Source organism: Canis lupus, chromosome 11 (genome assembly GCF_048164855.1).
Source record: "Canis lupus baileyi chromosome 11, mCanLup2.hap1, whole genome shotgun sequence".
NCBI classification, from domain to species: Eukaryota; Metazoa; Chordata; class Mammalia; order Carnivora; family Canidae; genus Canis; species Canis lupus.
The window spans coordinates 33,974,768-34,000,463 of record NC_132848.1 but is presented as its reverse complement, the minus strand read 5'-3'; the positions used below and the strand labels follow the sequence as shown (position 1 = coordinate 34,000,463).

Sequence of the window (25,696 nt, the reverse complement as noted above, 5' to 3'; positions counted from 1 at the left end):
CGTCGGCCCTATCTGCTCTGACCTCTGTGTGCCACCAAGGATGTGGTTACTGACAGGTGCCAGGTAGAGATGGACTGAGCTTTTCTGCCAAAACGCTGGGTGTGTCCAAGCCCATGATGATCTCTGGAGCTCCCAGTGTACTCGCTGCTACCAACAAATGAAGACCCTTTCTCTCCTGCCCTCCTGGAGGCAGCCTGGTGCAGTGGCTAAGAGACCCAGATGGCAATGGTTTAAAGCTCAGTGCTTGCACTCCCTGCCAGTGTGATTTGGCCAAATTATTTCCCTGGATCTCAGTCTCCTCATTTGTAAAGTGGATATGCTATCCAGACCTACCTTGTTGGGCTGCGTGCCCCCAAAGGAATATAATATAGGTAAAGCTCTCAGAAGCATCCTGCACGCAGGAGTGCTACATATGTGTGTACTGGTGCCCACCATAGACAGCCTCACCCCGTGGCCTCAGAGCCCAGCTGCTGGGCTCCTCCCCATGTTCACAGCTCTCCAAGGAAAGCTCTTTCAGCTCTGCTGGGGCCTGGGCCAAAGTTCTGATCTGAGAGGCCAGGCTTCTGTTGGTTCCAGAACTAGCTTCCTGCGTACGTCATTGCTGGTTACTCATATGTCCCTCTGGGCTCTCTTCCCTGAGGGCAGTACTCTGAGAGTGTGTGTGGTCACAAAGGCAGATTGACCCACCAGCCACCACCCCTCCTGCAGACAGGTCGGACTCTGAGACCCTTCCACCAGAAGCCCTGCTCCAGCAAGCAGAGGCTGACCAGTCTCCTGAGCCCCTACCATGGAATCTGCAATAGCATATATATGGGGAGACTCGGGATTTAGGCCTCAAACTATTCACCAGAGTTTTTCTAAGGCCGCACCCTGAGGTAGAGTCTAGAGAAGTGCCTTTTTGGAGGAACTGGGGTGTCATGATGGAAAACATGAGCCCTGGAAGCAGGGCTTGCAGCCTGCTTCCTACATGACACTGGGGCCAGTTGCCCCTTGCCTTGATTTTCCCATCTCTGAAGTGGGTTCATGTCCCATTTGGCTCTTATGTAATTAAACCAGAAAGTGCATAAATGGCCTGAGATATGGCAGGTTCTCAGTATATTGCAATTCCTACTTCTGCTGCCACCTGCCTCCACTTCATGTCATCCTCATCAGAAAATTAAAAACATGATCCCTGTGCCCAGTCCCACCCCAGACGTGCCATGCTGTTGTTTTCTTCCACGCTCTTTCTCAACATTCACTGATCAGGCTCTCTTACTTTACCAGAGGTTGGAGCTGCCCTTTATGAGACTGAATGATATGACCAGCCAGAGACAGGCATCTGGCTTCCTTTTTTAACTCTCTCCCAAGGAGCAAGGTTTCTAAAAGATGAAAGCGTAGAGAAAATAAGGACCTAAATGCACCCCAAACAGACACCTGGAGTGAGCAGCTTTGTAGCACAGGTTCCTAAAAATGTCAACCCCAGCATGAAGCAGCAAGTAGCACACTGGGTCGGAGCACTGGCAGGACTGTCCCCGCGTGGCCCAGGCACCCAGCCTCCAGGTCTCACCATCCAGAGAGAAGAAAGAGCAGGCGGGCCCTGAGCCTAAGAGAGCTGGTTATTTAGGGCCAACAGTGTGCCGGGCCCTTCCGGGTTCTGCACTGAACCCTCACAACCACCTGATGGGGAGGTTGAGTGACTTGCTGGCATGTGTGCAGATGAGCAGCAGAGCTGATATCTGAATTCCTTCTTCTGACTCCTCCCTAACTTAGAGCACTGGTTCTCCATACTTTCCATCTGCAGGCTCCCCTTGGGGTCTTCCCAGTCTACCTGCCTCTAACAGAGAATTTCCTTCTCCTATTGATTGGTTTTTTATTTTTTTATAGCTTCTTGGGCATATTTTCTTGTTGTGGGAAATGGACAAAGGAGGTTGAGGCTCTGAGCTAGGCATGGTACATGCAGGGAGGTGCGGGAAGGGCACTCCCCACTACTCTGTTCAATCCGTGCATCTGCTTGCTGTCCAGATATTCAGCTTGGTGGATTGCACTCTGCTTTGGTTGTCCCTTTAAAGCCTTAGGACTCTGACAACATGGAAGTTTCCTTTCCTCTGAAAACTCCTCTCTCAGAAATAGTGGCCCCTTGGGATCTTGTCTCAAGAAGGATTTAAAAGCGACATGGACACTCAGTGTATAAGAGCTCTGTGATTGGTTAACCATGTCTGCCAGGGACATGGACTAGAAAGGGGAATATTTGCTATTTCTGCCCTTGGCTGAGAGTACAGCTCCATAGCTGATTCCCCTAAAGGGAGGGGGGCTTTGAATTACCTTCTTGTCAATCTTCTTTCAAGGAGGTGGCCCCACCCTCAGACTAGCAAGTGGGCTCTGGGCCTTCAGAGGAGAAACTCCTGCGTCTCACTGAGCCTCACTTTCTTGGGTTTAGATTTGAGGTGAAAGTGTCATGTTCAGGGGCGCCTGGGTGGCTCAGTGGTTGAGCATCTGCCTTTGGCTCAGGGCATGATCCCAGGGTCCAGGGATCAAGTCCTCCACTGAGCTCCCTGCTCAGTGGGGAGCCTGCTTCTTCCTCTGCCTGTGTCTCTGCCTCTCTCTCTCTCTCTCTCTCTCTCTCTCTCTGTGTGTGTGTGCCTCTCATGAATAAATAAATAAAATCTAAAAAAAAAGAAAGAAAGAAAGAACGTGCCATGTTAAAAGGTACAGGTGGAGGGCAGAGAAAAGGTGGGCTCTGCAGGCCTGGTTTCAACTGGGCAGTGAAGGATTGGGAATGGGGGAGACGGTCTCCCTCCCTGACCAGGGCCTTCCTGGGTGGGGGTGGGGGGGGAAGCGGGGCAGGGGCAGTAAGCCCAGCAGGAGTTGATGTTTCAGTCTTGAGCCTGAGGGCAGAATTCCTTCTTCTTCAAGATCTTGTCTCCTAAGGCCTCCAGCTGGTTGGTTGGTTGAGGCCCACCCACATTTTGGAAGGTAGTCTGCTTTTCCCCAAATCTACTGATTTAAATGTTAAAAGTGAATGTGAAAAAATACCTTCTTGGCAACTATAGACCAGTGTTTAACCCAAAAACTGGGCCCCATTGCCTCACCCAGTTGACACATCACAAGTGGCTCAGGTGTTTCCCAGAGCATGCAATACATCCCACTGGGCGAGTGGGACAGGGCGGTGCACGCAATGACGTTGCTCATGGAGTGACCCTTTTAAACTCTATTTTAATTCTAATTGCTTCAAGGAGAAAGGGTCCATTAGGTGTGAGCCCCTAACACTTATCTAACCCTTGTTATTTGTAACAACAACAACAAACAGGACCAGAATTCAGCTATAAATTAATTATACTGTTTTGTTTTCATCTGATTAACTTTTACAGCAAACTTCTGTTTATGGTAAGTGATCTGGTCTTCCATTTAAGATAAGTGACAGAACATTCCTTTTTAGATATCAATACTTTAAAATACCTGAATCAGAATCCATTTAAAGTTAGGTGAATCATGGCACAGATGGTGCTTGGCTACAGCTGCACTCATGAATGAAGGTAGCACACAAACAACCCAGGTTTGGGAAATACCACCTTAACCCAGAAAAGTCAGTGCTTCCAGGCCCAGCCAGCCTCCCCACGGGAAGATCTCCCTGTGCGGCCAACCTGAGAACATGCAGGCTTGGTTTGATGAAGCAGAAGCCTGGTTTCCTTCGGAGAAAGTAGGAGAAAGACTAGAGTGTCTTCCCAGTTTGCTAGTGCTGGGAAGAGTAAGAGCCCATGTTCTCAAGGAGCTTGGTTTGCATGGATTCTGGAGCCAGACTGCCTGGGTTCAAATCCTGGCTCTGCCGTGTGTGGCTGCTTCATGATTTTTAGAAGTTATTTGACCTCGTTCCTCATCCATAAAATGGGTTTACAAAGATACTCATTTTAGGGTGATGAATTGGGGTGCTTAGAACTGTGCCAGTAATAATAAGTGTCTGTTTATAATGAGTTGCTACCGCTGGGGAATGAGTTATAATGAGTTGCTGCCACTGGGGAAGACCCACAAGGAAATGGCAGCTCTAACACAGTGCCCCACATGCTGGGATAAGGAAGTGCAATGTGATACACACACAAAGGAGTGGGGGGGATTCCAGGAGGATTTCCTGGAGAAATTAATTTATCAGCAGATACCTAGATGATCGGTAGGAGTTAGCCTGGAAAAGAGGAGGGAGAGAATGTTCCAGATTAAGGGAATAGAATATGCACACGCTCAGAGGCAAGAGGCAGTATAGTCTGTGACTATACTTGTGATTGCAGGTAAGGCTGTACTGGCTACAGCAAAAGATGTGATAGAGGGTGTGTCCCAACATGATGCACACAGAGGTGCCTTGTTAGAAGCCGTGGCCTCCAGAAGGGCAGGACCGTGGTTGTCTTGAAGTCGCAGCTCCAACCTGGTAAGCATCATAGAGGTCATACGGTGACTGGACAGACGCTCTCCTTTCTGCTCGATGTGTGACCTGATGGTCCCAGACGGTCACTGCAGTGGAATGAGGGAGTCTCGGGATCAGAATCACTGCAGAGATCTTCAGCACATCTCTGCAAGGCGTGGCTGCCTGAAGGATCTGAAATCTTACTTCTGTCCACAGGTGACCTGGTGTCCCGAGCAATGCATCACCTGCAGCCCCTCAATGCCAAGCACCACGGCAACGGCACCCCCCTGCACCATAAGCAGGGGGCGCTCTACTGGGAGCCTGAGGCCCTGTATACCCTTTGCTATTTCATGCACTGCCCGCAAATGGAATGGGAAAATCCCAACGTGGAGCCTTCCAAAGTCAACCTCCAGGTGGAAAGGTAAGACTCGCCTTGGCCCTGGATGGCCAAAGAGAGGAGCTCCCCTCTGGCCACCACCACCCTGTGGTGGGTGGGCACTTCCTCTAGGATGGGCAGGGGTACAGGAGGGGAGCCAGGCTGGCCATCAGAGCTACACAGTTCCCAGAAAGTCCCTGGAGGGGTCCAGGTGGGAACTTTGTGGCCCGAGGGGGTGTCTGAGACCTGGGTGGGGTCTCTGAAATGGGTTTGCATAGGGTTGAGTCAGTCAAGGATAAAAATGGCCTGAGTCAGGAAGGTGGGTTTGCAGATGCCAAAGGGGTGAGGGGCCCTGCTGCTCAGGGTGGCTTCATTGTGAAGGCAGCCATGGGAGATGCCAGCTCCTTGGGTGGGGGGTCTTCACTTCCTCATGGCTGCCCTGGGGGCGACCCTAAACCTCTTCGTAGCCAAAGTGAGTCCTGAAGGTGCGCCGGAGACCAGCTTGCTCCAGCAGACTCCTCAGGGGGAGGGAGGGAGAGAAGGCTTCCAGGCAGAGGCAGAGGACTCTCCCTCTGACCCAGCTCCTGGCCCTCCCTAGCATGGCTCCTCCACTTCCCCTGCCTCAGCTTCCCCATCTGGAAACCAGCAGCTCAACTGTACGGTTCCCAGGTGCCCTTCTACCTGGAAGACTCCAGGACTCTCTGAGGATGGTCTCACCCTCCCAGAGGCAGGTTGTCAGCAACCAGACTCCTGGGGGCACCCCTCTTCCCCGGGGAACAACCCACAGAGTCCGTCTCCCCACAGCACCTCACCAGTCAGGCCCCGCCACTGCACAGGCCTGTCTGCTCCAAAGACTGCGAAAGACTGGTTGGGACACCCAGGAGGCTCAGCGGTTGAGCCTCTGCTTTCTGCTCAGGGCGTAATCCTGGGGTCCTGGGATCAAGTCCCACATCCGGCTCCCTGCATGGAGCCTGCTTCTCCCTCTGCCTGTGTCTCTGCCTCTCTCTGTGTCTGTCATGTGTAAATAAATAAAATATTTTAAAAAAAGAAAAGAAAAACACTGGTTAAGAGAGTGGACTCTGTGGTCCAGACTGCTGGCTTTAGATCCTGGCTCTTCCAATTAAAGGTCAGAGGAGGGCGAGGGCCTTGGGAAATCGCCTTAACCCATCTCCCTCCCGTGCCTCAGCTTCCTCATCTGCAAAATAGGGCTACTGAAAATAAATCCTGCATAGGGCTGTCAGAGGACTGAGTGAACCAAACAGCACCCAGCAGATAGTAAGTGCTCAGTAAATGCTGGCTCTTGTTCCTATTATCGAAGACACCATCTGTACTTAGGCAAACAACTCCCAGTTTGGGCTCAATGCGGTTTTCTTTTCTCTGTTAAATGGTTCCAGGCGGTTTTGAGCTGCTCACTGGCTGCTTGGCCACTACAGGGATGGACTGGGGCTGAACTGGGCTCCCTTCTGAAACCACGTCTCTTGGCTTTCATCTCAGGGAAGAGAATGGAGCATGAGTTAGACAAAAGTCGCTGAGTTTTTGTTCTTGTTGATTTTGAAGCATCCTGAGTTAGCATGAATATTTCAATCCCTCCTGGAGTCAGCTTCGACAGGCCTCCTGATGGCGATCTAGGTCAAATCAGCGGGTACCCTGTACGCACATTCAGGTGCCAGACATGACCAAATTGGAGAGGTGGCAAAATGCTCACTGTCCCTGGGCGGATTGTAACCTCAGTCAGAGACACTGAGCCTGCTGCGAGTGTACAGCCTGGGCTCTAAGCAAAATGAAGCCAGAAGCCTCGACTCGTGGGGCATCTAGCTCCTGCCTCCCCCAAGCCCACCAGCCTGTGCGATAGTGGCTGTGACTCACTCCCACCACTGTGCACATGACCCCCAGGGGACCCTCCTCCCTCTATCTCCAGCCAGGCAGTGCCTCCTCTGAGCTCCAGAACCTTCTCGCCCTACTCTGCCTCAGTTTCCCCATCGAGTCTCACGCACGCAGATGGCTCTTCTTCTCATAGCACCTTATGCTATTCTGCATAACGCTTACTGCAGTCGCTAATCGTAATTCTGTTAGGTGTTTGTTTATTGCCCGTATACCTCGTGAGGGCAGAGAACACATCTGGTTGGTTGCCACTCCACACCTAATGCCAAGCTCAACATCTGGTGCACGGTCAGGGTTCAGTAAACATTTGTACAAAGCACAAGCAAACTTGTCGATCTAGCGGCCTTGGAACATTTCCATTTGGGTGTGCTCACAACTGTGTCAAATCCGAAGTTATCCTCCTTCCCCTAAAACCAGCTCTTCTTCCTCTCTCCCTCGTCTCTAAGAATGTCATCTCCACCAACCTAGTCACCGCTGTCAGAAAACTAGACCTTGCCCCACGCTTCTTCCTCTCCCTCACTTCCTCCTACAGCTGCTGGTCAGCAGGTCTTGCTGATGCTGCATCTACGACATCTCTTATCCCCCTGCCACCCCCAGATTCCTGCCACTGTGTGCTTGGCACCATGTTCCCTCTTACTTCTGTTACTGCATCTGACTTCTATATGGTCTCTCAGGATGTGAGGCTTAATATCCTCTGGTCAGTTCCATCCTCCTCGTGGGCACTAGGCTGAAACTTCTAGAATCTGAATCTCATTGCATGTTGGACTCCTTGCCCCCCACTCAACACATGTGCATGGCCCCATTACATCTTCCATTTCATGGCTTCCATCTTCCCTTCTGGAATCTCTTTCAGGATTCAGCATGTAGCCGGAGTGGCTGTAAGTCTGGGGAGACCATCTGAGGTTTCTAGACTCTCTGGGACAAGATGTCAAGACACACAAGCTTTGAGGGAGAGCAGAGGAAAGAAAACATGGCCCAAAATATGTGGGAATCAGTTCTGTCTCGATCTTTCCCATCTTCTTTGGTTGATTTTTCAGGGGTCAGCGCAAAGTGCAAAGTGGAACTTGCCCTTTTTTTGAGCCACTTTGGGCCTCTAGAAAGAGTATGGATATGGGAACAAGACTGACATTTGGCTTTGTATCTCAGCCCTGCTTCTTCTAGCTCTGAGGCCTTGAACAAGCCACTCCTCCTCATTGAACCTCTTTTTCTCAACTGTAAAATGAGTTTGAGACCAGCCTCCCAAAACTGGTGTAAGCCACGAACTCAATATTGTAGCTAAGCCCCCAGTACCATGCCTGGCATGAGAGCAGCTCTCCTCCTCCTCATCCCCCAAGAGAGTAGCTGATATTATACATCTTTTTATCTGGTGAAGCAGCTCCGAGATGCTGTTATCATTGTCCCTACAAAATCCTGTGTGTGTATTCCTTCTGGACAAAACACTCTTTCTCCTGTTTCCTGATAGAATAGGCATTGGCATTTACCATCTGAAATCACACACGGAAAGGCTTCAGAGGAGAATGGACTCCTGTTTCCGGTCAAGTATGCACACCAGCTCCAAACAGAAACCTCTGAACAAGAAGTTTCCAGTGGGAGGTGGACTCTGATTTTGAATTGTTTATCTCTGTCTCTCTCCCTCTCTTTCTGTCTACACACACACACACACACACACAATCAACCAACATTTCCTTAACTCTTTATTTTCACTCTGGCAATGTCAAGTAGGGCCATAGTGCTTGTCTGGTTTTTCACTAGACTATATTCTTCAGGAAAAAGGCTGAATGTTATTTGCCTGTGTCCATGCTGGGCAGAAAGTCTGGAAACATTTGTGGACTTAAAATATGGCTTGTTTTGTGCCTCAAATCATCTCTGCTTGTCAGAAGAGCCTTTGCTGGCCCAAATATTTGGAAGTAGGCCTACAGACACTGTTCTCCTCTTTCATGTGGGCTTAGCTTTAGAGTTGCTACATTTGTTTTGGATAGTTTCATTTTTCATTGCGGATTTTGAAGCAGCTCAGTGCCAGTGTGAAATTTCTATAGTTCAAGTTTTTCCAGAGCATTGGCTACTAGCTTTGGAGCTTCTAAAATCTTTCAGAGCAGTTCTTGGGGGCGTTAGAAGCATGCACTGGGAACAAGTCCTGGAAAGAGCTGATGTTCCAGAATGAGAGAGACAGGCATGACCCAGACCACATGAACTAGAGACTGAGACTATAAGGCCATACCTGGAATACCATTCAAGTCAGGTGTTTGCAAAGTCAACATGGAGGAAAACATTCTTTATCAAGGAGAATCTGATCTTTGATATCACTGAATCTTCTGTGTGCCAAAGGCTGGTAGATTTATGATGCTCTGTAAAAAAAAAAAAACAATGCTGACCTTGCAAGTGCCTCCAGGAAAGAGAGTGGCTTCAGATTCCATCAAAAGAAATAAATTGCTATTAATTATGGTACTCAGCCTTGACACCAGCCCACCTCACTGGTTTGTGACTTAATTTTTTTTTAATTCCTTAATTCAATGTATAATAAAGCTCCCTAAAAAAAGGCTCCCTGAGGGCAGTCTGCCTCTTATATGTTTTTCTGGAGCCCAACATATTATTTTGACATATTACACATAATATGTGCTTTTTTTTTAAGATTTTATTTTTTTATTTTTTTATGAAGAGACACACAGAGGTAGAGACATAGACAGAGGGAGAAGCAGGCTTCTTTGTAGGGAGCCTGATGGGGGACTCAATCCCAGGACCCTGGGATCATCACCTGAGCCAAAGATGCTCAACTGCTGAGCCACCCAGGTGCCCCACATTACACATGCTCAACAAGTATTTACCAAGTTAGTTAAAAATAAACACAATCAATGTCATCAACAAAGCCTGTTTTGTATTGGATCATCAGATGTTTTACAGAGAAATCTTAGCTCAGATGTCATCCTTATTTCTGATTTTCATTTATCCAGTATTTCTAAGAAATGTCTAAGAAATAGGTAATTCTACTTAATTTTTTCCTGGGACAGAACCTTCAGTAGTTTACATTACATATCTAAATAAACACATATCATAATATCATCAATCAATAACATCTTTAGGTACTTCAGATATTCTTAAAAAAAACTCAGATTTTCAAAGATTTATAATTAGGCAATTTTTATTATATATGTTTATGTGTAAATATGTATTTATGATTAAGAGATATTTTATAAGGTTTATTTAGGCAATATTTATTTTACTAATGGTAAGTGTAAACACTTTAATATTGATAGTAGGAGCTATATGAGGCTGTGGGTTTTAAATAGAATCATCTTCAGTTTATGACAAGATTTTCCTCCCCTATATCACTATTGAAAATATCAGTGATTCCTAGATGTGCGTGGCCATGGATGGCTTCAGTAATGACCACAAAATGAAAAAATAGTAGGATAAATTGGACTATTTTGTTGCCTGAGAAGATCAAAGATGGGCTTTATGCAGAAGACTACACAATTAGGTAGTTTTATCCTCTACCAGTCTCACTGAAAGCAAACACATACCTAGGCAGTGGCAGCTCGTGCCCCTTTTGCAAGCAGAGCTGTATAAACAGATGTGGTGTACTGCCTCCCAGGGGCAGCTGAACCGAAAACATGAATTACAGTCACCAATCACCAGTTGTTTGGGAGAAATGAAACAAAGCTTAACAAATAGAAAAATTTACACTTGAAGAAACAGAGCTAATAAAGCAAACATAATAGACATTAGAAGTTAATGGTACCCAAGTACATACACTCACCCTGTCAAAAGATCACTCCAACACATCAGTTCTTGATGTTTTCTCATCCGTGACATATGGACAGGTGATAGTCAAATGCTAACATACTCCAATGGACATATTCAGGATTAAACAAAATTTCTGGCATGCTATTATAACTCTTGTTCCTTCACCCTAAGGAGTGCATATTAGAATGCAATAGGCAGAGGTATCCTTGACACAAACAGCACCACCAGTCAAAATGTTTAGTTGCAAAGGTGAAATCTACTATGACTGCTTAAAGCAGAAAGAAGACCTCTGGGAGGCCCTGTGGAGGTAGAAGGTTACCAGATCCTTTCCCTTCTGTATGAGAATTGGACCTTAGGTTAATTCTCTAGCTCTCTTCTCCTGGAAACATGATAAAAATTGCAGTATCAAGGCACCTGGGTGGCTCAGTCAGTTAAGTGTCTGCCTTTGGCTCAGGTCATGATCTCAGAGTCCTTGGATCCAGCCCTACATCAGGCTTCCTTCTCAGCAAGAAGCCTGCTTCTTCCGCTCCCTGTGCCACTCCCTCTGCTTTTCTTTTTCTCTCTTTCTCTTTCTTTTTCTCTCTCTCTCTCTCAAAAAAATAAATAATATATTTTTTAAAAATTGGTGTATCAACTATGTTACCAAGCAGCATGCTTATAGTCAGAGTAACTCTAGATTAATAAATCTGATTTGGCCTGCTGGCACTGTGAATACTTGATAAGTATCCAGAGCTTTGGGTTTCCCTGAGTTCATTGGCTCTTGTCACTGGCAGTGTCCTTGCAGGTACCTTGAAAACTATATCTGTGGAGTTGCTACAAGAGATATTGGGGTTCATAAACTAGGATAGTTCCCACGGTCACCCAAGTGGATCTCACATTCTTGCACCTGTGTGTTACCTGGGCAGAAGATAGCTCAAGGATGGCTGGGTGAATTGCTGTAAGGCATTGCTGAAAGGAACATCTGATGTCGTCCTGCTGGGCCATGTGTGGTCTGTTAATCCCATGAGTCTAAATGTTTAGTAGAGTTTAAAAAAGACTTCTGGTGAGTGCTAAAGCCAGAGAACCAGGCTTCAGGGCTGCACAATCTAGAACAGTGTCCAAATGTCCAAGCTGCACCCCAGCACAGACACCACCAAGGCTGCACAATGGACATTCCTAGCAGGATCTCTGCACCATTACCCATGAAACAGCTTTCTACCAACACCCTAGTCAGCCTCATGTTCCACCTATGTCACACTACTTGCTTCCAAATCAATGGAGCCCCGGTCATATGCCTGCACCCTAGCCACAAGGGAGCCTGGGAAGGTGACTTTCTACCTTGTTGAACCAGGGACTAATAATATGGGAAATTCTTGAAGTCATCAGCAGCCAAAAAAGTTGACAAAGGTGCACATGAAGTCATCAGCAGCCAAAAAAGTTGACAAAGTTGTGATACACTCTTCTAATTTACTTGTTTTTAATATAAATAACACACAAGTCAATCACTTGTACAGTTCAGTACTTTCGACCATTGTTAGCCACACATCTCACAACTGATGGACACCACAGCTGAGAACCAAAATACTGCCTCATAAGGACTCTCTAGACTAACACTCTGGGAACCTTGATAGGAAGGAGAAGAAGGGAGGAGGACTGTTTAAGCAGGGATGTTGAATGCCTTTTCACAGAGGAAGAAGGCTGCTTCCTCATCTTCCCAAGGCCAATGATCACGTCTGTCACAAAAGACCCATCATATGCCCAACCCAGTGCCCAGCTCCAGGGCCCTGGAGAAATTCAGAGTCAACAGATGCATGGGAACATGCTAGAGTGAGGGGCCACAGAGTAAACCTGTGTCCCGCAGGGCTATAGGTGGGCCTTGGTGGAATGGCCTGGAATCCCAACAATCATATAGAGAGGAAGGAAGTGCATGTTGAACTCTGAATAATTAACTTGAGAAACAAGCTTTTAAAACATGATCCATTCATAACATAAGCATTGCTGTAATTCATTTCATCTGGCCAAGGTAAAAGCAACTCTAATCCCAATATTTATCAAACTATGGGTTACAGCTCATTAATGTGCCATTAAATCAGTGCGGTGCAGAGATGGGCAAACTATACCCCACAGGCCAAATCTGGCCCACTGCCTATTTTCATAAAGTTTTATTGGAACACAGCCATACCGATTTATTTACATATCATTTATGGCTGCTTTTACACTTTTGATTGCACTTTGTCAGAGACCAAATGGCACACAAAGCTGAAAATACTCTTTGGCTCTTTCTAGTAAAAGTTTTCTGACCCCTGATGTTATGGTTACAACCTAAAGTTTTAAAAAATGAACTTGAACAAAAAAAATCCAAGTAGCTTTCATGAAGTAAGGTAAGTATGTTTTGTGAAACTTCCTTTTTTCTGTTCTGTTAACTTACTGGAGTTGCTTACTTTGCCCAAGATCATGTGGCCAAAGTTGCAGAATTAGTGTCTGAACCCTCGGAGTCAGGTCCTGGTCTATGCTCAGATTCATTAGGCTATTCTGCTATCAGTAGGCTATGATTTCAAAAGAAATAATGTTTGAGATTCTAATTCTAATCCCTAGAATTTGTTTTATAATCTTCATGATTGTTTATAGGATATAAAACTAGCATGTACATGTATTAAACAAAATGTGGTAACTCCAAAAAAAATAGAGACAGAAGACACTTTGAATCACCCATAAGCACTATGACCATAGAGGGCATATATTCTGCCTATATCAAGGTACTTTGGTTGTTTCACAAAATAAGGATCATAGAGCACATGCAATTTTGTTGACTCGTGTCACTGAGTAGACTTTAAAAGCACAATTTTTCAAGGGACTGTTTCATCATCGGACATTTAAAGTCAAGAGAGATCAGAAAACAGGCATGTTGAACATGTTCCATGAAGGTGAAACTGAGCCCTGGTGGGATGAGTGGACTTGTTATAAATGCAAGGGGTCATAAATGCGCTTGCAGCTGATTTGCAGGGCAGTGCCTCAGTGCCTTTGCACAGGCTTTGTCTTCCTCCTGAAATACTGCCTCTTCTCTACCTCTGTATTATCTGATTTAGTCAGTTCATCCTACAGGACTGATTGTAGGCATCACCTCCTTCAGGAACTCTTCCCCACCACCTCAGGCTAGACTAAGTGTTGAGGACCTAGCTTGGTGCATAGTGTATAGTAAGTGCTCAATAAATGCTTACAGAACTAACAGAACTGGGTCTGAAACCTGTGTGTTCCAACTCAGGCAGCCCTCAGCTTGACACCTGCTATACCGTTCATGTGCTTCAGGCCTCTTTTCCTCAGCTGTAAACAAGAAATAATAATTCCTGCTTTATGGGCTATTTCAGTGACTAATGAACTAACTTATGTCCGTACCATACACAATCAACTGACACCTAGGAGATGATCTGTAAACAATAGGAATTATTACTCTCTTAATTCAGGTTGACACCTTCTTAGACATGTTCATGTATAGAAAGCACTGCCAGCACACATTGGGCGCGTTATAGATAATGGCCGTTATTCTTCTCGTTGTCATAGTTGGCTTGGAACCTGCTGTATGCTCTAGCAGGGCTTCTCAAAACGGAATCAGTGATGTGCCTTTGAATCCCCTGGGATCTCATTAAGATGCAGATTATATTCATAGGACGGGGGATGGGCCCAAGATGTCCCATTCCTAACAAGCTCCCAGGTGAGGTGATGCTGCTGGTCCAGGGGCCACACTGTGAATAACAAGACATCGTAGTTCCTGTGTGTTTGTCATTCATTTCCCCAACTCACTCCAACTCCCATTTTTAAGTTACGTGAGAGCAAGAAATAAGCTATTATGATGATTTTTGTCTCTCTGGTAGAGTTGGGCACATAATGGGCTCTGGGGGCTGGATTGAGCCTTGTGAGATGCTGGATCTTTCTGTAATTTGACGAGATGAACGGATCCCCAAGGTCAGGCCTGGCCAGCCTGCAGAACTTTGGAGCTGCAGCAGCCAGGGGAAGACACTGAGTGTCTGAATCTAATAATCATCTTCAGCCTAACAAGGTGGCTCGTCTAAAGCAGCTCGGGGATAGCAAATTAGCGAGAAGCATGCGAGGCAGAGGTGAGGCCAGGTTTCACAGGGGTCCTGTCTGGAAAGGCGGCAGGGCAAACCCAAAAAAGGCTCCCCAGCTCAATACTGTTGAACACTTCTAGGCTCCAGGGCTAGTCACATGGCTTCGACTCAGGAGGTTCTTTTCCCCCAGACCAAGGGGCAGAATTTGCTCCTAACCACAGGTGACAAGCTGAGAGGCTCAAGTTCAAAAACAACCTTCTCCAACATGCAGGGTTAAGGCTGATCAGATGCATGCACTGCGCTTGTTCGTTTGAATATCCAGGTCCTCTCTGAATCCCAGTTAACCGGCTGCCACAGTAATCTGGTCTCGTCTGACACAGCAGTTCTTCATCATACGGGAAAAGGAAGGAAGACCTCACCTTCATGAACAGAGACTGAGGAATTAGCACTGCGCTGCCCAGTATGCTAACCACCAGCCACCTGTGGCTGTTTGAATTTAAATGCATACAAATCAGAGATGCCTGGGTGACTCAGTTGGTTAAGTGTCTGACTCTTGATCTCAGCTCAGGTCTTGATCTCAGGGTCATGAGTTCGAGCCCAGCCTGAGCGTGGAGTCTACTTAAAAAAATAATAAATGAAAAAAATAAATAAACGAATGAGTGAATAAAAATTAAACAGAACCAAAGCTTCAGTTCCTCAGAACTGCTGTCCTCATTTCAAATGCCCAATAGCTACATGGGGCCAGTGGTTCCCGTATTGGACAGCACACGTAGAAGAAGTTTCCATCTTCCACTGTCTATTGGACAGTGCTGATCCGGAGACTCAAAGCAGGTCTCCTGCACCCACCCCCGCCCCGCCTTAGAAAAGCGGCCTATGAAAATCAGCGCTCCCAAAGCAATAAGTGAGGAGTGATTGTAGAGACCAGGGACCAGCTCACCTGCTGAAGCATATGCCTTGTCCCCATGTTTTGATGATCTTAGAGCCCAGTATTTCAAAACAACCATCATCACCCCCAAATTTGACAAGATAGTTGTAATGTACGAGTCTCCCTTTTAAGCGCATTGGCTCACTGAATCCTCACAGGAATGTTAGTGTTTTAGCACCTCCTTTCACTACTCATGTCTCTCCCTTCTCATGCAGAATGTCAGGCTCAGAGAGGCTGTGTAGCTTGCCCACGTTACACAGCTAGTCGGGGGCAGAGTGGGATGCAAACATAGGCCGCCTGAGTCCAGAGTTGGCTCTCTCCACGGAGCGCTGTGCCACGAGGACGGATGGGAAGGGTCATCAGGCTTAAGAGGGAAGGGATGGGGTCCCTCTGAAGGTCAAAAACCTGGAAATCTTGAACCAGGAATGTTCTTATTTTAATATGCTTCCCCCTCCTCTTTTTTCCTTCTGAGTTTTTCCCTGGCTTAGGCCTCAATAAATATTGCTCATATAAATGGAATAATGATAATCAAATCACTTCATCTGATTAGACAGCCTTTAAACCTCTTTGAGAAACATGCTCCAGCCCTGGCAAACATTGCTATAAACACAGAACCTACCTCTTCAGTCTTCACCGCAGTGCTACTTGAACTTTCCATTTTTTATTTAATTTTTAAGACGTGTTTATGATTTATGATCGAACTTCTTCAGTTGTTCGTTCTTCATTCATTTATTCAGCAAACATGAATCGCGTGCCTGAGTGCAGAAATGGTAAGAGTTTTGATCAAATCTTCTGTGTGCCAGGCACCACTTGCTGCAAGTACTTGTGGGGATAGGAGAGGATAACCTCATGATGGTAGGCATTCTTGTTCTCATCTCCACTTTCTAGGTGGGGAAAGGGGGGCAGAGAGGTCACAGGGTTCTGAGGGGCTGCACGGGGATTCACACCCAGCAGCCTGGCTCCAGAGCTCACATCCAGTATGCTTGGTTGCCGTGGGCCAGGCCCGGTGCTCGTGGGAGGAGCGAGGACCCAGGCAACCTTGCATGGCTCCTGCCCTGTGCAGCTCATTTATCATTTATCATCAAAGAAAGAAAGGGCAAAGAGTCAGGAGGGGGATGCAGATAAACTGCCTCAGGGGATCCAGGAAGTTGGCTTTTGAGGCAGACGGAAGCACGGGTAAGATCAGGCACTCCAGGTGGAAGAGCCACCAGCAAGGACTCCAAGGCGGGGAGTCTCCTATGTACCACAGACCAGTGAGACCAACTGCAGCAGAGGCCGGGCTGACCTTCAGCTGGGTCACAGAGGTGCAGCTGTTTGGCCAGCTGTCCAAATGCTGAGATACTTCTCTGAGTTGGCAAAGAACTGCTGGGCCACAAGTCCCTGCCCTCCAGCACCTGCAGCTAGGCACCCGGGGCCGTGGCACAGGGTCCCGCCGACTCAAGAGCACAGGACGTAGGTAGCACCTGAGTCTTATTTAGAGATAAGTATTTATCACTGCGGAGTTGAAAGTGCCTGGGAGAAAATTATGTCCTTACAGGTTTTGTTGGGTCTTTGTTCCCTCAACGGCAGGGTGTGGTGGAGGTTCCAACCGAGGGGGAAGCCTAAGCCCAATGCAAATAACCTGCTCATCCTTCAAGGCAGCTGCATCCTCACGGTTGCTGTGAAACCTTTGCTGCCCCTGCAGGACAAGGCCTCCTCTGTTCTTTGTGAGGCCGTCTGTGGCAAATTGTAACAACACTTGGTGCCATCGTGTGCCAGGCCCTGGGATGAGCAGGCTTCGGACCCAACGCCCCAGTGCAGATGCTGTAACTCTGCCTAGTTTCAGTGAGGAGTGAGGCTGAGCGGAGTTCAAGGACTTGCCCAGGTCACACAGCTACGCTTGTGAGTGGCCAGGCTGGAGGTTGCATCCAAGCGCCGTGAGCCCAGAGCCGGAGTCCTCCTGACCGCCTCTCTCCCAAGGCGCCCTGGCCATTGCTTGCTACCAGTTGCTTCCGTGTCTGAGCTCGTCACAGGCAAGGACCGGGCTTTGATCAGCGTGTGCTCTCTCTGGCAGCCAGCCAGGGCCTGGCACAAGGTGGACAGCGACACAGAGACCAGTCTGAGTGCATGGCAGCAGGAGGAGCGAGCCTGGCATGATGCGGGAACTGGTTGGAAGTTTCCTGCAAGAGCCCCAAAGGCAGATGACAAGCATGTGGCTTGACCAAGTGCCATCTCCTGTGGCCCCCAGCGAGAGAAGTTGCCAACTGGCCTCCTCCCTTGGCCTGAATGGGCCCAAGGGAAGCTACATTAGCCTCCTTGGATTTTTGATTCCTTCTCCTTTGCTGGGAATTGGCAGCCCTCCGTGTGCCCCATGTCTGGGGCCTCGGGCACTGTGCACGAATGTGCTGTACATGTAGGAAAAAATTTTTTTAAAAGAACATTCCCAAAAATTAGCCCTCAAACCTGCAAACTGAGGGCCCAGCACGACCAGAGCCAGCAGGAACCCCAGGTGCCCGGGAAGGCCAGAAAGGCCTGTGGAGAGGGATCACTCCCCGAGTTCAGCCTGCTTGCAGACCATCTGTCCAGTGCCAAGTTTCTGCTCTGTTTTATCCTTCCAGAAACAGTGATATTGACAGCTGCCAGCACATACCTGAGTTTCACATGTTATGGAAAACAGCCCAGGCAGTAAAATCTGGTCATTTGCCCAGTAGACATAGTATCTGAGTTGATCTTGCATTTTTCAAAGTCTGGCTTCCCCCATGAACCCTCACATGTCCACATGTCTCCTAGCTGACCATTGTCCTGGATTTTCATTGATTTGACCACAAAATGACCTCCTTCCATTTTGCTCTCCTCATGGACGGTACCTTTTCACAACTGTAATACCAGATGCTATACATTCAAATTTTTAGATTATATTTTTTTTACCAAAAAGTTATATATACTCATTTTTTTAATTTTGGAAAATACAGAAAACCATAAGAAAGAAAATTAAAATCATCTACAACTCTGCTGTGCAGAGGTAACCCAAATGATTTATTTGGTACCCTTTCTCGTCTTTGTTTTTAATACAGATAGTGAGGCTCTTTAAAATAGCTGTACTGTGTATGTGTGTATAGTTTTATATCTGTTTTTATTTCACTTAGTGTGCCGTAAGCATTTTTCCTGCTACTATTACAGAACATTCATAAACATCATTTTTAATGACTGCAAAATATTCCTTCTTGTGGATGCACCATTATCTACCTAATGGTTCCCAGGTTGCTGGTCATTTGGGTTGTTGCCAGTTTGTGAATTGCTGTTCTTTTAAAACTACACACAGTAGCATGGCTAAAACGTCAATGCAGAGGGAACGGACATAAAAAGAATAATCTCTTTGGAGTAGAGCAACTGAGGACTTCACTCATGAGGCTCCTGATGGCCCCTTTGAGTGAGAAATTGCAGAAAAGGAGAGCTCTGGGAGGCAACCCTACCTAGCCCAATCCCAGATCCCATGTCCTGTTTTGCAGGAAGAAACTTGTGGAAAATGTAGGGAGGAGTGGCCCCCACCTGGCCTGCAAGGTCTGGCCATAGTCGATATAAAAATCTCCTAAGTGAGCCCTTCATGGTCTCCAAGAGTCTTCCATGCATATAGTCTCCCTGTATTCTAGGAGTGGAAAGACTAGCCAGGGTTGCCTTTCACAACTTTAAAAGAGACTTGCTCTAGAAAAGTCAAGGTATTTACCCAAGCCATGCAATGAGTGGCCAAAGGGAAACCAAAGAGCTGCTCCAGGGATCTCTGGAAATCCCCACCCTGCTTCCTGTACTGCTTCTAGAATGGAGAAGAGCCTTCATACAGCATCATCAGAAGGCAAGTTTTGAGCTGGTACCGTTGACAAAGTTCATGGTGTACGCAGTTGGCAGTGTCCAAAGATGAGGAAGTCTCCACAATTCCAGGAATCATTTGTTTAGTGGTTGTGTTTGTTTATTTTTTTTTTTAATTTTTATTTATTTATGATAGTCACAGAGAGAGAGAGAGAGGCAGAGACACAGGCAGAGGGAGAAGCAGGCTCCATGCACCGGGAGCCTGATGTGGGATTCGATCCTGGGTCTCCAGGATCGCGCCCTGGGCCAAAGGCAGGCGCCAAACTGCTGCGCCACCCAGGGATCCCTGTTTATTATTCTGGATTTTAAATTGCTCTGTTTTCGTTTTCCCCATATATAAGAAACATTGCCCGTGAGGGCTTCCTCGGTTCTTTCAAATTGGCATGAGGAATTCTGTTAAGATTCAGCTAGTCAGGGGGATCCCTGGGTGGCTCAGTGGTTTGATGCCTGTGTTTGGCCCAGGGCATGATCCTGGAGGCCCGGGATCGAGTCCCACATCGGGCTCCTGGCATGGAGCCTGCTTCTCCCTCTGCCTGTGTCTCTGCCTCTATCTCTCTCTCTCTATGTTTATCATAAATAAATAAAAAATCTTAAAAAAAAAAAAAAAAAGATTCAGCCAGTTAGGTTCAGGCGGGTCCAGGACTCTAGGCCTAATGTGCTGACAAAAGAAGGTGGATATTTCCCCAGGCTGCCATTTCACTGAGAAGTTCCAACTCCTGGGCCGGAGTGAGCCTGTGCGGCAGTCTTCTGTTACGCTGCCCCTTACTAGATCCTTATACGGAATCTCACCCTTTACTTAGAGACCCTATGGCAAGAGGATGTGGAAGGAGCATTCTTTTTTTTTTATAAACTTTTTTTTTTTTAAGATTTTATTTATTTATTCACGAAATACACGGGAGAGGGGGGCAGAGGGAGAGCAGGCTCTATGCAGGAAGCCCAATGTGGGACTCGATCCTGGAACTCCAGGATCACGCCCTGGGCCAAAGGCAGATGCTCAACCGCTGAGCCACCCAGGTGTCCCTGGAAGGAGCATTCTATGAAGAAAGAAAGACACCAGTAAACATGCAACACCAAGGACCACCCTGTTGAAAACACTAACGGCATGCTCCACGGTCTCAGAGCCTTCCCTGGAGACACCATCCCTCTTCAGACCCCAGAGCACCTTGTCAGACCATCTCACTTCCCACGTCAGCCTGGCATTGTGGGATCTGTCCCTCCTTCCCTGATGGCTGGCCACTTTATGCTCCAGTCCACCCATCCAAAGACTTGATGGGACAAGTATACCAGGATAATAGAGGGCAGTTAAGCAGACTTGAGCACTCGGGACTGCCCTGGAAAATGGGAGATGCGTGGCCACACTGAACTCTTCTGCTACCTTGACCTCCAGCATCCAGGTTTTCAATCCTCATGTCTTCCACAAACCCAGCACAAACCCCTGTTCCAAGATGATGGTCAACGAACAGGGCACAGACTAAGCAATCACCTGCTCCTTAAATGCCTCCCTGTTGGCGCATTTAGTATCTGTCACATTCACCCGCCACAAGGTCTCCCTCCTCCTGTCCCCTATCCCTTCAGCTGCTTCGGTCCACAGAATCTCCTGAACTTGCTTAAAAGAGATTTGCTCTAGAAAAGTCTCTGCATCAGCTCAACTAACTTCCTCTGCCAGGATTTCTTCTTCCAAGCCCTTCTCTCCCCACTCCCAGGCTCGGGGTGGCATTTCCCATCACACACCCACCCCCTCTCACTGCAGGGGTTCTGACTTACTCTCCCATAAGATTTTATGCATAAGGTTTTTTAAATAGCTTCTTTTCTCCTGTTTTGCACATTAGACCAAGGGTCTATTGAGGACTGGGACCATTTCCAGTATCACCAAGTGTATGAGTTTGGTACATAGCAGGCACTTGTTTACTCACTCATCCATTCAACAAATATAGAACATACACCATATATGCCTGGCGAGGAACAAATGCATAAATAATAGAGTATCAGTCATAGATAAATGGTATAAAGAGAAATAAAACTGGGTATTCAAGTTATGTATGAGTGATGTAAGTTGCCGTTTTAGGTCCAGGAAGGTTTCTCTAAAGAGGCTGAATTTGAGCAGAGACCTAAAGGAAGGGAAGCAGTAGCCATGTCAATATCTGAGCACAGATCTTGCCAGGCAGAGAGAACAGTAAGTGCAAAGGCCCTGGGACAGGAACATTCTTGGCACAAGCAAGATACAGGCACTAGAGTCCAGTAAGACTGAAATGGAATGAGTGGGCCGGGAGAGTGTAGGAGATGAAGTCCAGAGTCGGCAGCCAAATCTTACAGAGCCTTCTGGGCATGCAAAGTAGTTTGGTTTCTATTCTATGTGTGATGAGATACCCAGTAAATGATTGTTACATCGAATTATTTGAGTTTAGTTGAATGGAACTGAACTGAATTGGGTTTCGCTGAACTGAACAGAATTGGTCTCCTGTTACTGTGGACAGCATACAGTTTCTGGACCATGGAATATCCCAAGTCCATCCTTGTTACCTACGATTGGAAAAGCTCGATGAATAATCCCACTAAACAACTTTAAAACCTGTTAGTGCATGAGTTCACCTGTTCTGGAACTGGCACAGCCTTGTAGATTGTTGCAAAAGCCTTGTGGACAGTGACACCCTTGCCAGCACCCCACCCCGACATGCTCTAGTTTCACTGTGGTGGCAGATGGGGTACAGGGAACACCTAAACCCAAGAGGACTGTAGTCCTAATGCCTGCCCATCGTTTATGTTGCATTTCTGACTTTCTTAGATCTGAAGTGTTCGAGGTCACTAGGATTTATTCTGGGCCCTTGGCCAGGGTTCTGGACCAGACTTTTAACATAGTTTTTACCCAAGCCTGGTTCTCACTGAATCTTAATTATGTGGATTCCTACCCTTAACACAACTGAAAATAAACCACAGTTAGCTAGTTTTATAATTTTACTTTGTTCTTATGCAAACATTCCAGTGAACCATCACCCACAATGAACTGGGAAACCCACCGGAATTTAAGCTAAGCAAAAAAACATTTGTTCATTCATTCAAAGAATATTAAGAGCCTGTGAACCAGGCACTATACTAAGTGCTGGGGATACAGCAAAGCACAGGATAGGTCCATGTTCTCATGAAGCTGATGGTCTCATGAAGGAGAGTAAACAAGCAAGGTCACTAATATAAAATGTCATCTTGAGTAGTGGCAAGCACTACTATGTGCAAGTTTGGGGGATGCAAAGGTGAATAGTTCATGCCTCTACAATGAGGTTGGGATGGTTATAAAGGCATAAATTATAACAATAATATGTTACAAGTGGTATTATGCAATCATGTACAAAGTGCTATATAAAGGTAGAGGGGAACAAGCAGCTAGCTATATCGTATGGGGGGTGGCTCTTAGGGATTAATTCCCAGAGGAGGTGACATTTGATCACTCTCTTAGGACTTAGCTGGATGGAGAGGATTGAAAGAGGGAGGAAACAAGAGTAGAGCAAAGGCAGAGAGATGAGAGCAAGCATGGGGGTTCCAGAAAAGACTGGTCATTTGGTGTGGCCAGAACACACTGGCACTGGACAGGCATGGACAATGCCTGAGAACAAGACAATGAAAACATGTGGATTGAAGCCAGGCCAAAGAATTTATACTTTTATCAGATGATCAGATTTGCATGTTAGCACATGCATCTTGGCAGCAATGTGAAAATATTGGAGAGAACAACTAGAATGAAGAAATTATTATGAAAATAATGCAAAAAAAAAGAAAAAGAAAAGAATGCAGTAGTCCAGTTCTAGGAGTCTGTATGTAAGTGGTCAATCAGCTAAATTTGGAGTGTGGGACTCATAGGGTGTGGAGGGACTGAGAGTCTCTAGTCCAACCACCCATTGGATGTTTGGATCTCCTTCCTGAAGCTCTCCCCATGGGATGGTCCAACTAAGGCCCCAGTCCTAGAGGCTTCCTTCCCATTCCATCTTCAGATTACTGAGACTCCTCTGAGGTCTTACTTCTGTGCAGCTGAAATCTGCTCCCAGGAGCTGCCACCACTACTCCTTTTGCTTCTTGGGGCTTCTAGAATCAATCCAACTCCGAATTCAGATGCAACATTTCACTGTTTAAAAACAGCTGTAATTTACTGAGCACTTTCTGTGTGCCAGGCAAGTCTGCAGGGCACAAAGTACCCCATTTCCAGATGGAAACCTGGGGTTCATATGACTTGCTGGGATTTGGGCCCTGACCTAGTTAACTGGCAGCACCAGGATAAAAACCCAAGGCTGTCTGACTCCAGAGCCTGTACTCTTAGAAGTAACTATCAATTTAACTTGGCAAATACTTAGCACCTACTACTATGAAAATCCCTGTCCTTGGTATCATAGAGGGAAGCCTAAAGTAAAGAAGCACGGTTAATAATTTCCAGGGCTCCCCATTCTAGTGATTTAGACAGTGGAGTCAACATCCAAGCAGTGTGATAACGTGTCCTTGGCTTTGGCTTGCAGGGTGGCTTTTTCAGAAGAAGAAAGTGACTTACATTTCGTTCATTGCATGGGCCTGGTTCCTGCTGGTAGCACTCAGGCAAGCCCAATGCAGGAGCCACCCCCACAGAGTCCATGTCTGAGAAAGAAGGCTGTATCCCGGGAAGATACAGGAGGGGGATACACTTAGGTGGAAGGCGTGAAACCAGTGTGTATAATCAGATTTGAGGAAAAGGAAAGCAAAACTTCAGCTTGGACACAACCCAGTGGTGAGCAGAGAGGAATACAGCAAGACTGAAAAGCTGGAAGCAGAATGAGAACAGGTGTAAGAAAAACCACAGGAACGGAGCCTGGGCACAGAGCGTGGGTGCAGGGGCTCCCCCTTCAGGCAGTCTGTGGTATTGCTGCAGTCTGGGCGGGGGGGCCTTAAAAGGGAATAGGACACTGACAAAGTGAGGAGTTAGTGGACTTCCCTTCCCAGTTGTGTTTTTCTTACCCTGCTGTTTAAATCAGTAACAACTTAGACTATATGCATTAGGTAATTTGATGCACATAAAAATGAACGTATATCTTCCCCACAATTGCACTCTCACACCTGTGTCACCTGTAGTACACCTGTGGCCCTGCGAGGAAGGACCAGTGGGCATTATCCTCGCCGTTTAGGCAGGAGAGGGATCTAAGGGTTACGTGGCATCTTTGCCTCATCATTCACCGTGCAACCAGCTTCCATTCAGAGCCACGCCCACACCCCAGCCAAATCCAGACATCCTTACCTGCTTGCCAGCCCGCATCCCCTCCATGTCCGAGAAGTGCTGCTCCTGATCGGGCTGGGTCTCCCTTCCCCCACCCAGGTTCATCCCCAGATGAGGTTTGCTTTAGTCCCTCTGGTTGGGATTTCTCTGCTTGCCCTGGAGGTGGTCCTAGAACTCAACTCCGTCACCTGCTGATGTGAAGAGAGGAGCTTCATTCAGGACCTCTCCTTAGCGCATTGGACAGGTTGTGGTAGGAGGGGTGCAGACACACCCAATCCTCTTGCCACCTGCCAGATGAGCAGCCCTGAACATTCTGCATGTGCAGATGGAGTCTCACGCTGCAGCACTGCCCTGTTCGAGAAGTCCTTTCCTGGGAAGTACCAGAGTCCAGCCTACAAAATAGCCCTTTGGCATTTCCTTTTATTAAAATCAAAAGCTCCCTCTCTGGTTTCTGACATCTCTCATTTCCAGATCTAGCAAAATGTAAAATTGGTAATGTTTAGTTAGGGAAGTTAAGTTGCACACATGTTTTCTTCTCACGCATGTGAGATCCCATAAATCTGCTAACTGGCCACAACGTTGTTTTGAGTGGGCATCAAAACTGCCTCCTTTTTTTTTTTACCTTTTTTTTTTTAGTCTCTTCCTTGATTTTTAAGGCTCTCTGGGAAGTTCTTTTTTCTTTCCTTCCTTTCCCCATGTTCTTTTTCTATTCTCTTCTTACTGGGAAATTCTTTTTTTTTTTTTTTAATATTTTTTTCTTTATTTATTTATGATAGTCACACAGAGAGAGAGAGAGAGGCAGAGACATAGGCAGAGGGAGAAGCAGGCTCCATGCACCGGGAGCCCGACGTGGGATTCGATCCCGGGCCCCCAGGATCGCGCCCTGGGCCAAAGGCAGGCGCCAAACCGCTGCGCCACCCAGGGATCCCCTTACTGGGAAATTCTATCCCATTTCCATCTCCTACCTTCTCAAAGGACCCCCCCCCCATTCTACATGGTAACACTCTTTTACTTTATTTTTCCAGTTATTCTTGGGGCTTTGGTATACTCTGAGACGATGATGCTTATCTGGTAATCACTTATAACGGATCTAACTCTGAAAAGGATTTCAGCTAGATTCACAGTATGAGTTCAACATAACAGAACCACAAAACAAGGATAGCAATACACACAATATATCATTAACAGTAAAGAAGACCAGAAAAAGTACCAGAAAAAAACTCTCCTAAGGTTTATCATTGCAATTGAATGCAAAATTTAGCTTTGAGTTTCCTGCCCTCTAAGGCAAAAAAAA

General features: G+C 46.8%; 1 protein-coding gene and 1 long non-coding RNA gene across 9 annotated transcripts in view; one reads left to right on the top strand and one right to left on the bottom strand.

The window, feature by feature from the left end:
* ABTB3 (ankyrin repeat and BTB domain containing 3) overlaps window positions 1-25,696 on the top strand; it is a 312,444-nt gene that overhangs the window by 192,708 nt on the left and 94,040 nt on the right. For all 5 annotated transcript variants that reach the window (XM_072844219.1, XM_072844217.1, XM_072844216.1 and 2 more), the window contains exon 3: window positions 4,586-4,790. In XM_072844219.1, coding sequence (XP_072700320.1) covers window positions 4,586-4,790 — 205 coding nt within the window. The remainder of the gene's footprint in view (window positions 1-4,585; window positions 4,791-25,696) is intronic.
* Window positions 3,037-25,696, bottom strand: part of LOC140642957 (uncharacterized) — a 45,204-nt gene continuing 22,544 nt past the window's right edge. The window contains exons 3-5 of one of the 4 annotated variants that reach the window (XR_012039331.1): window positions 15,955-16,090; window positions 8,845-8,971; window positions 3,037-4,476 (exon numbers count right to left, since the gene is read on the bottom strand). This is a non-coding gene — a long non-coding RNA (uncharacterized lncRNA). Of the gene's footprint in view, window positions 4,477-8,330; window positions 8,972-11,264; window positions 11,376-15,954; window positions 16,091-25,696 lie in introns of those variants that run through there. The other 3 variants (XR_012039330.1, XR_012039329.1, XR_012039332.1) reach the window with 3 other exon arrangements.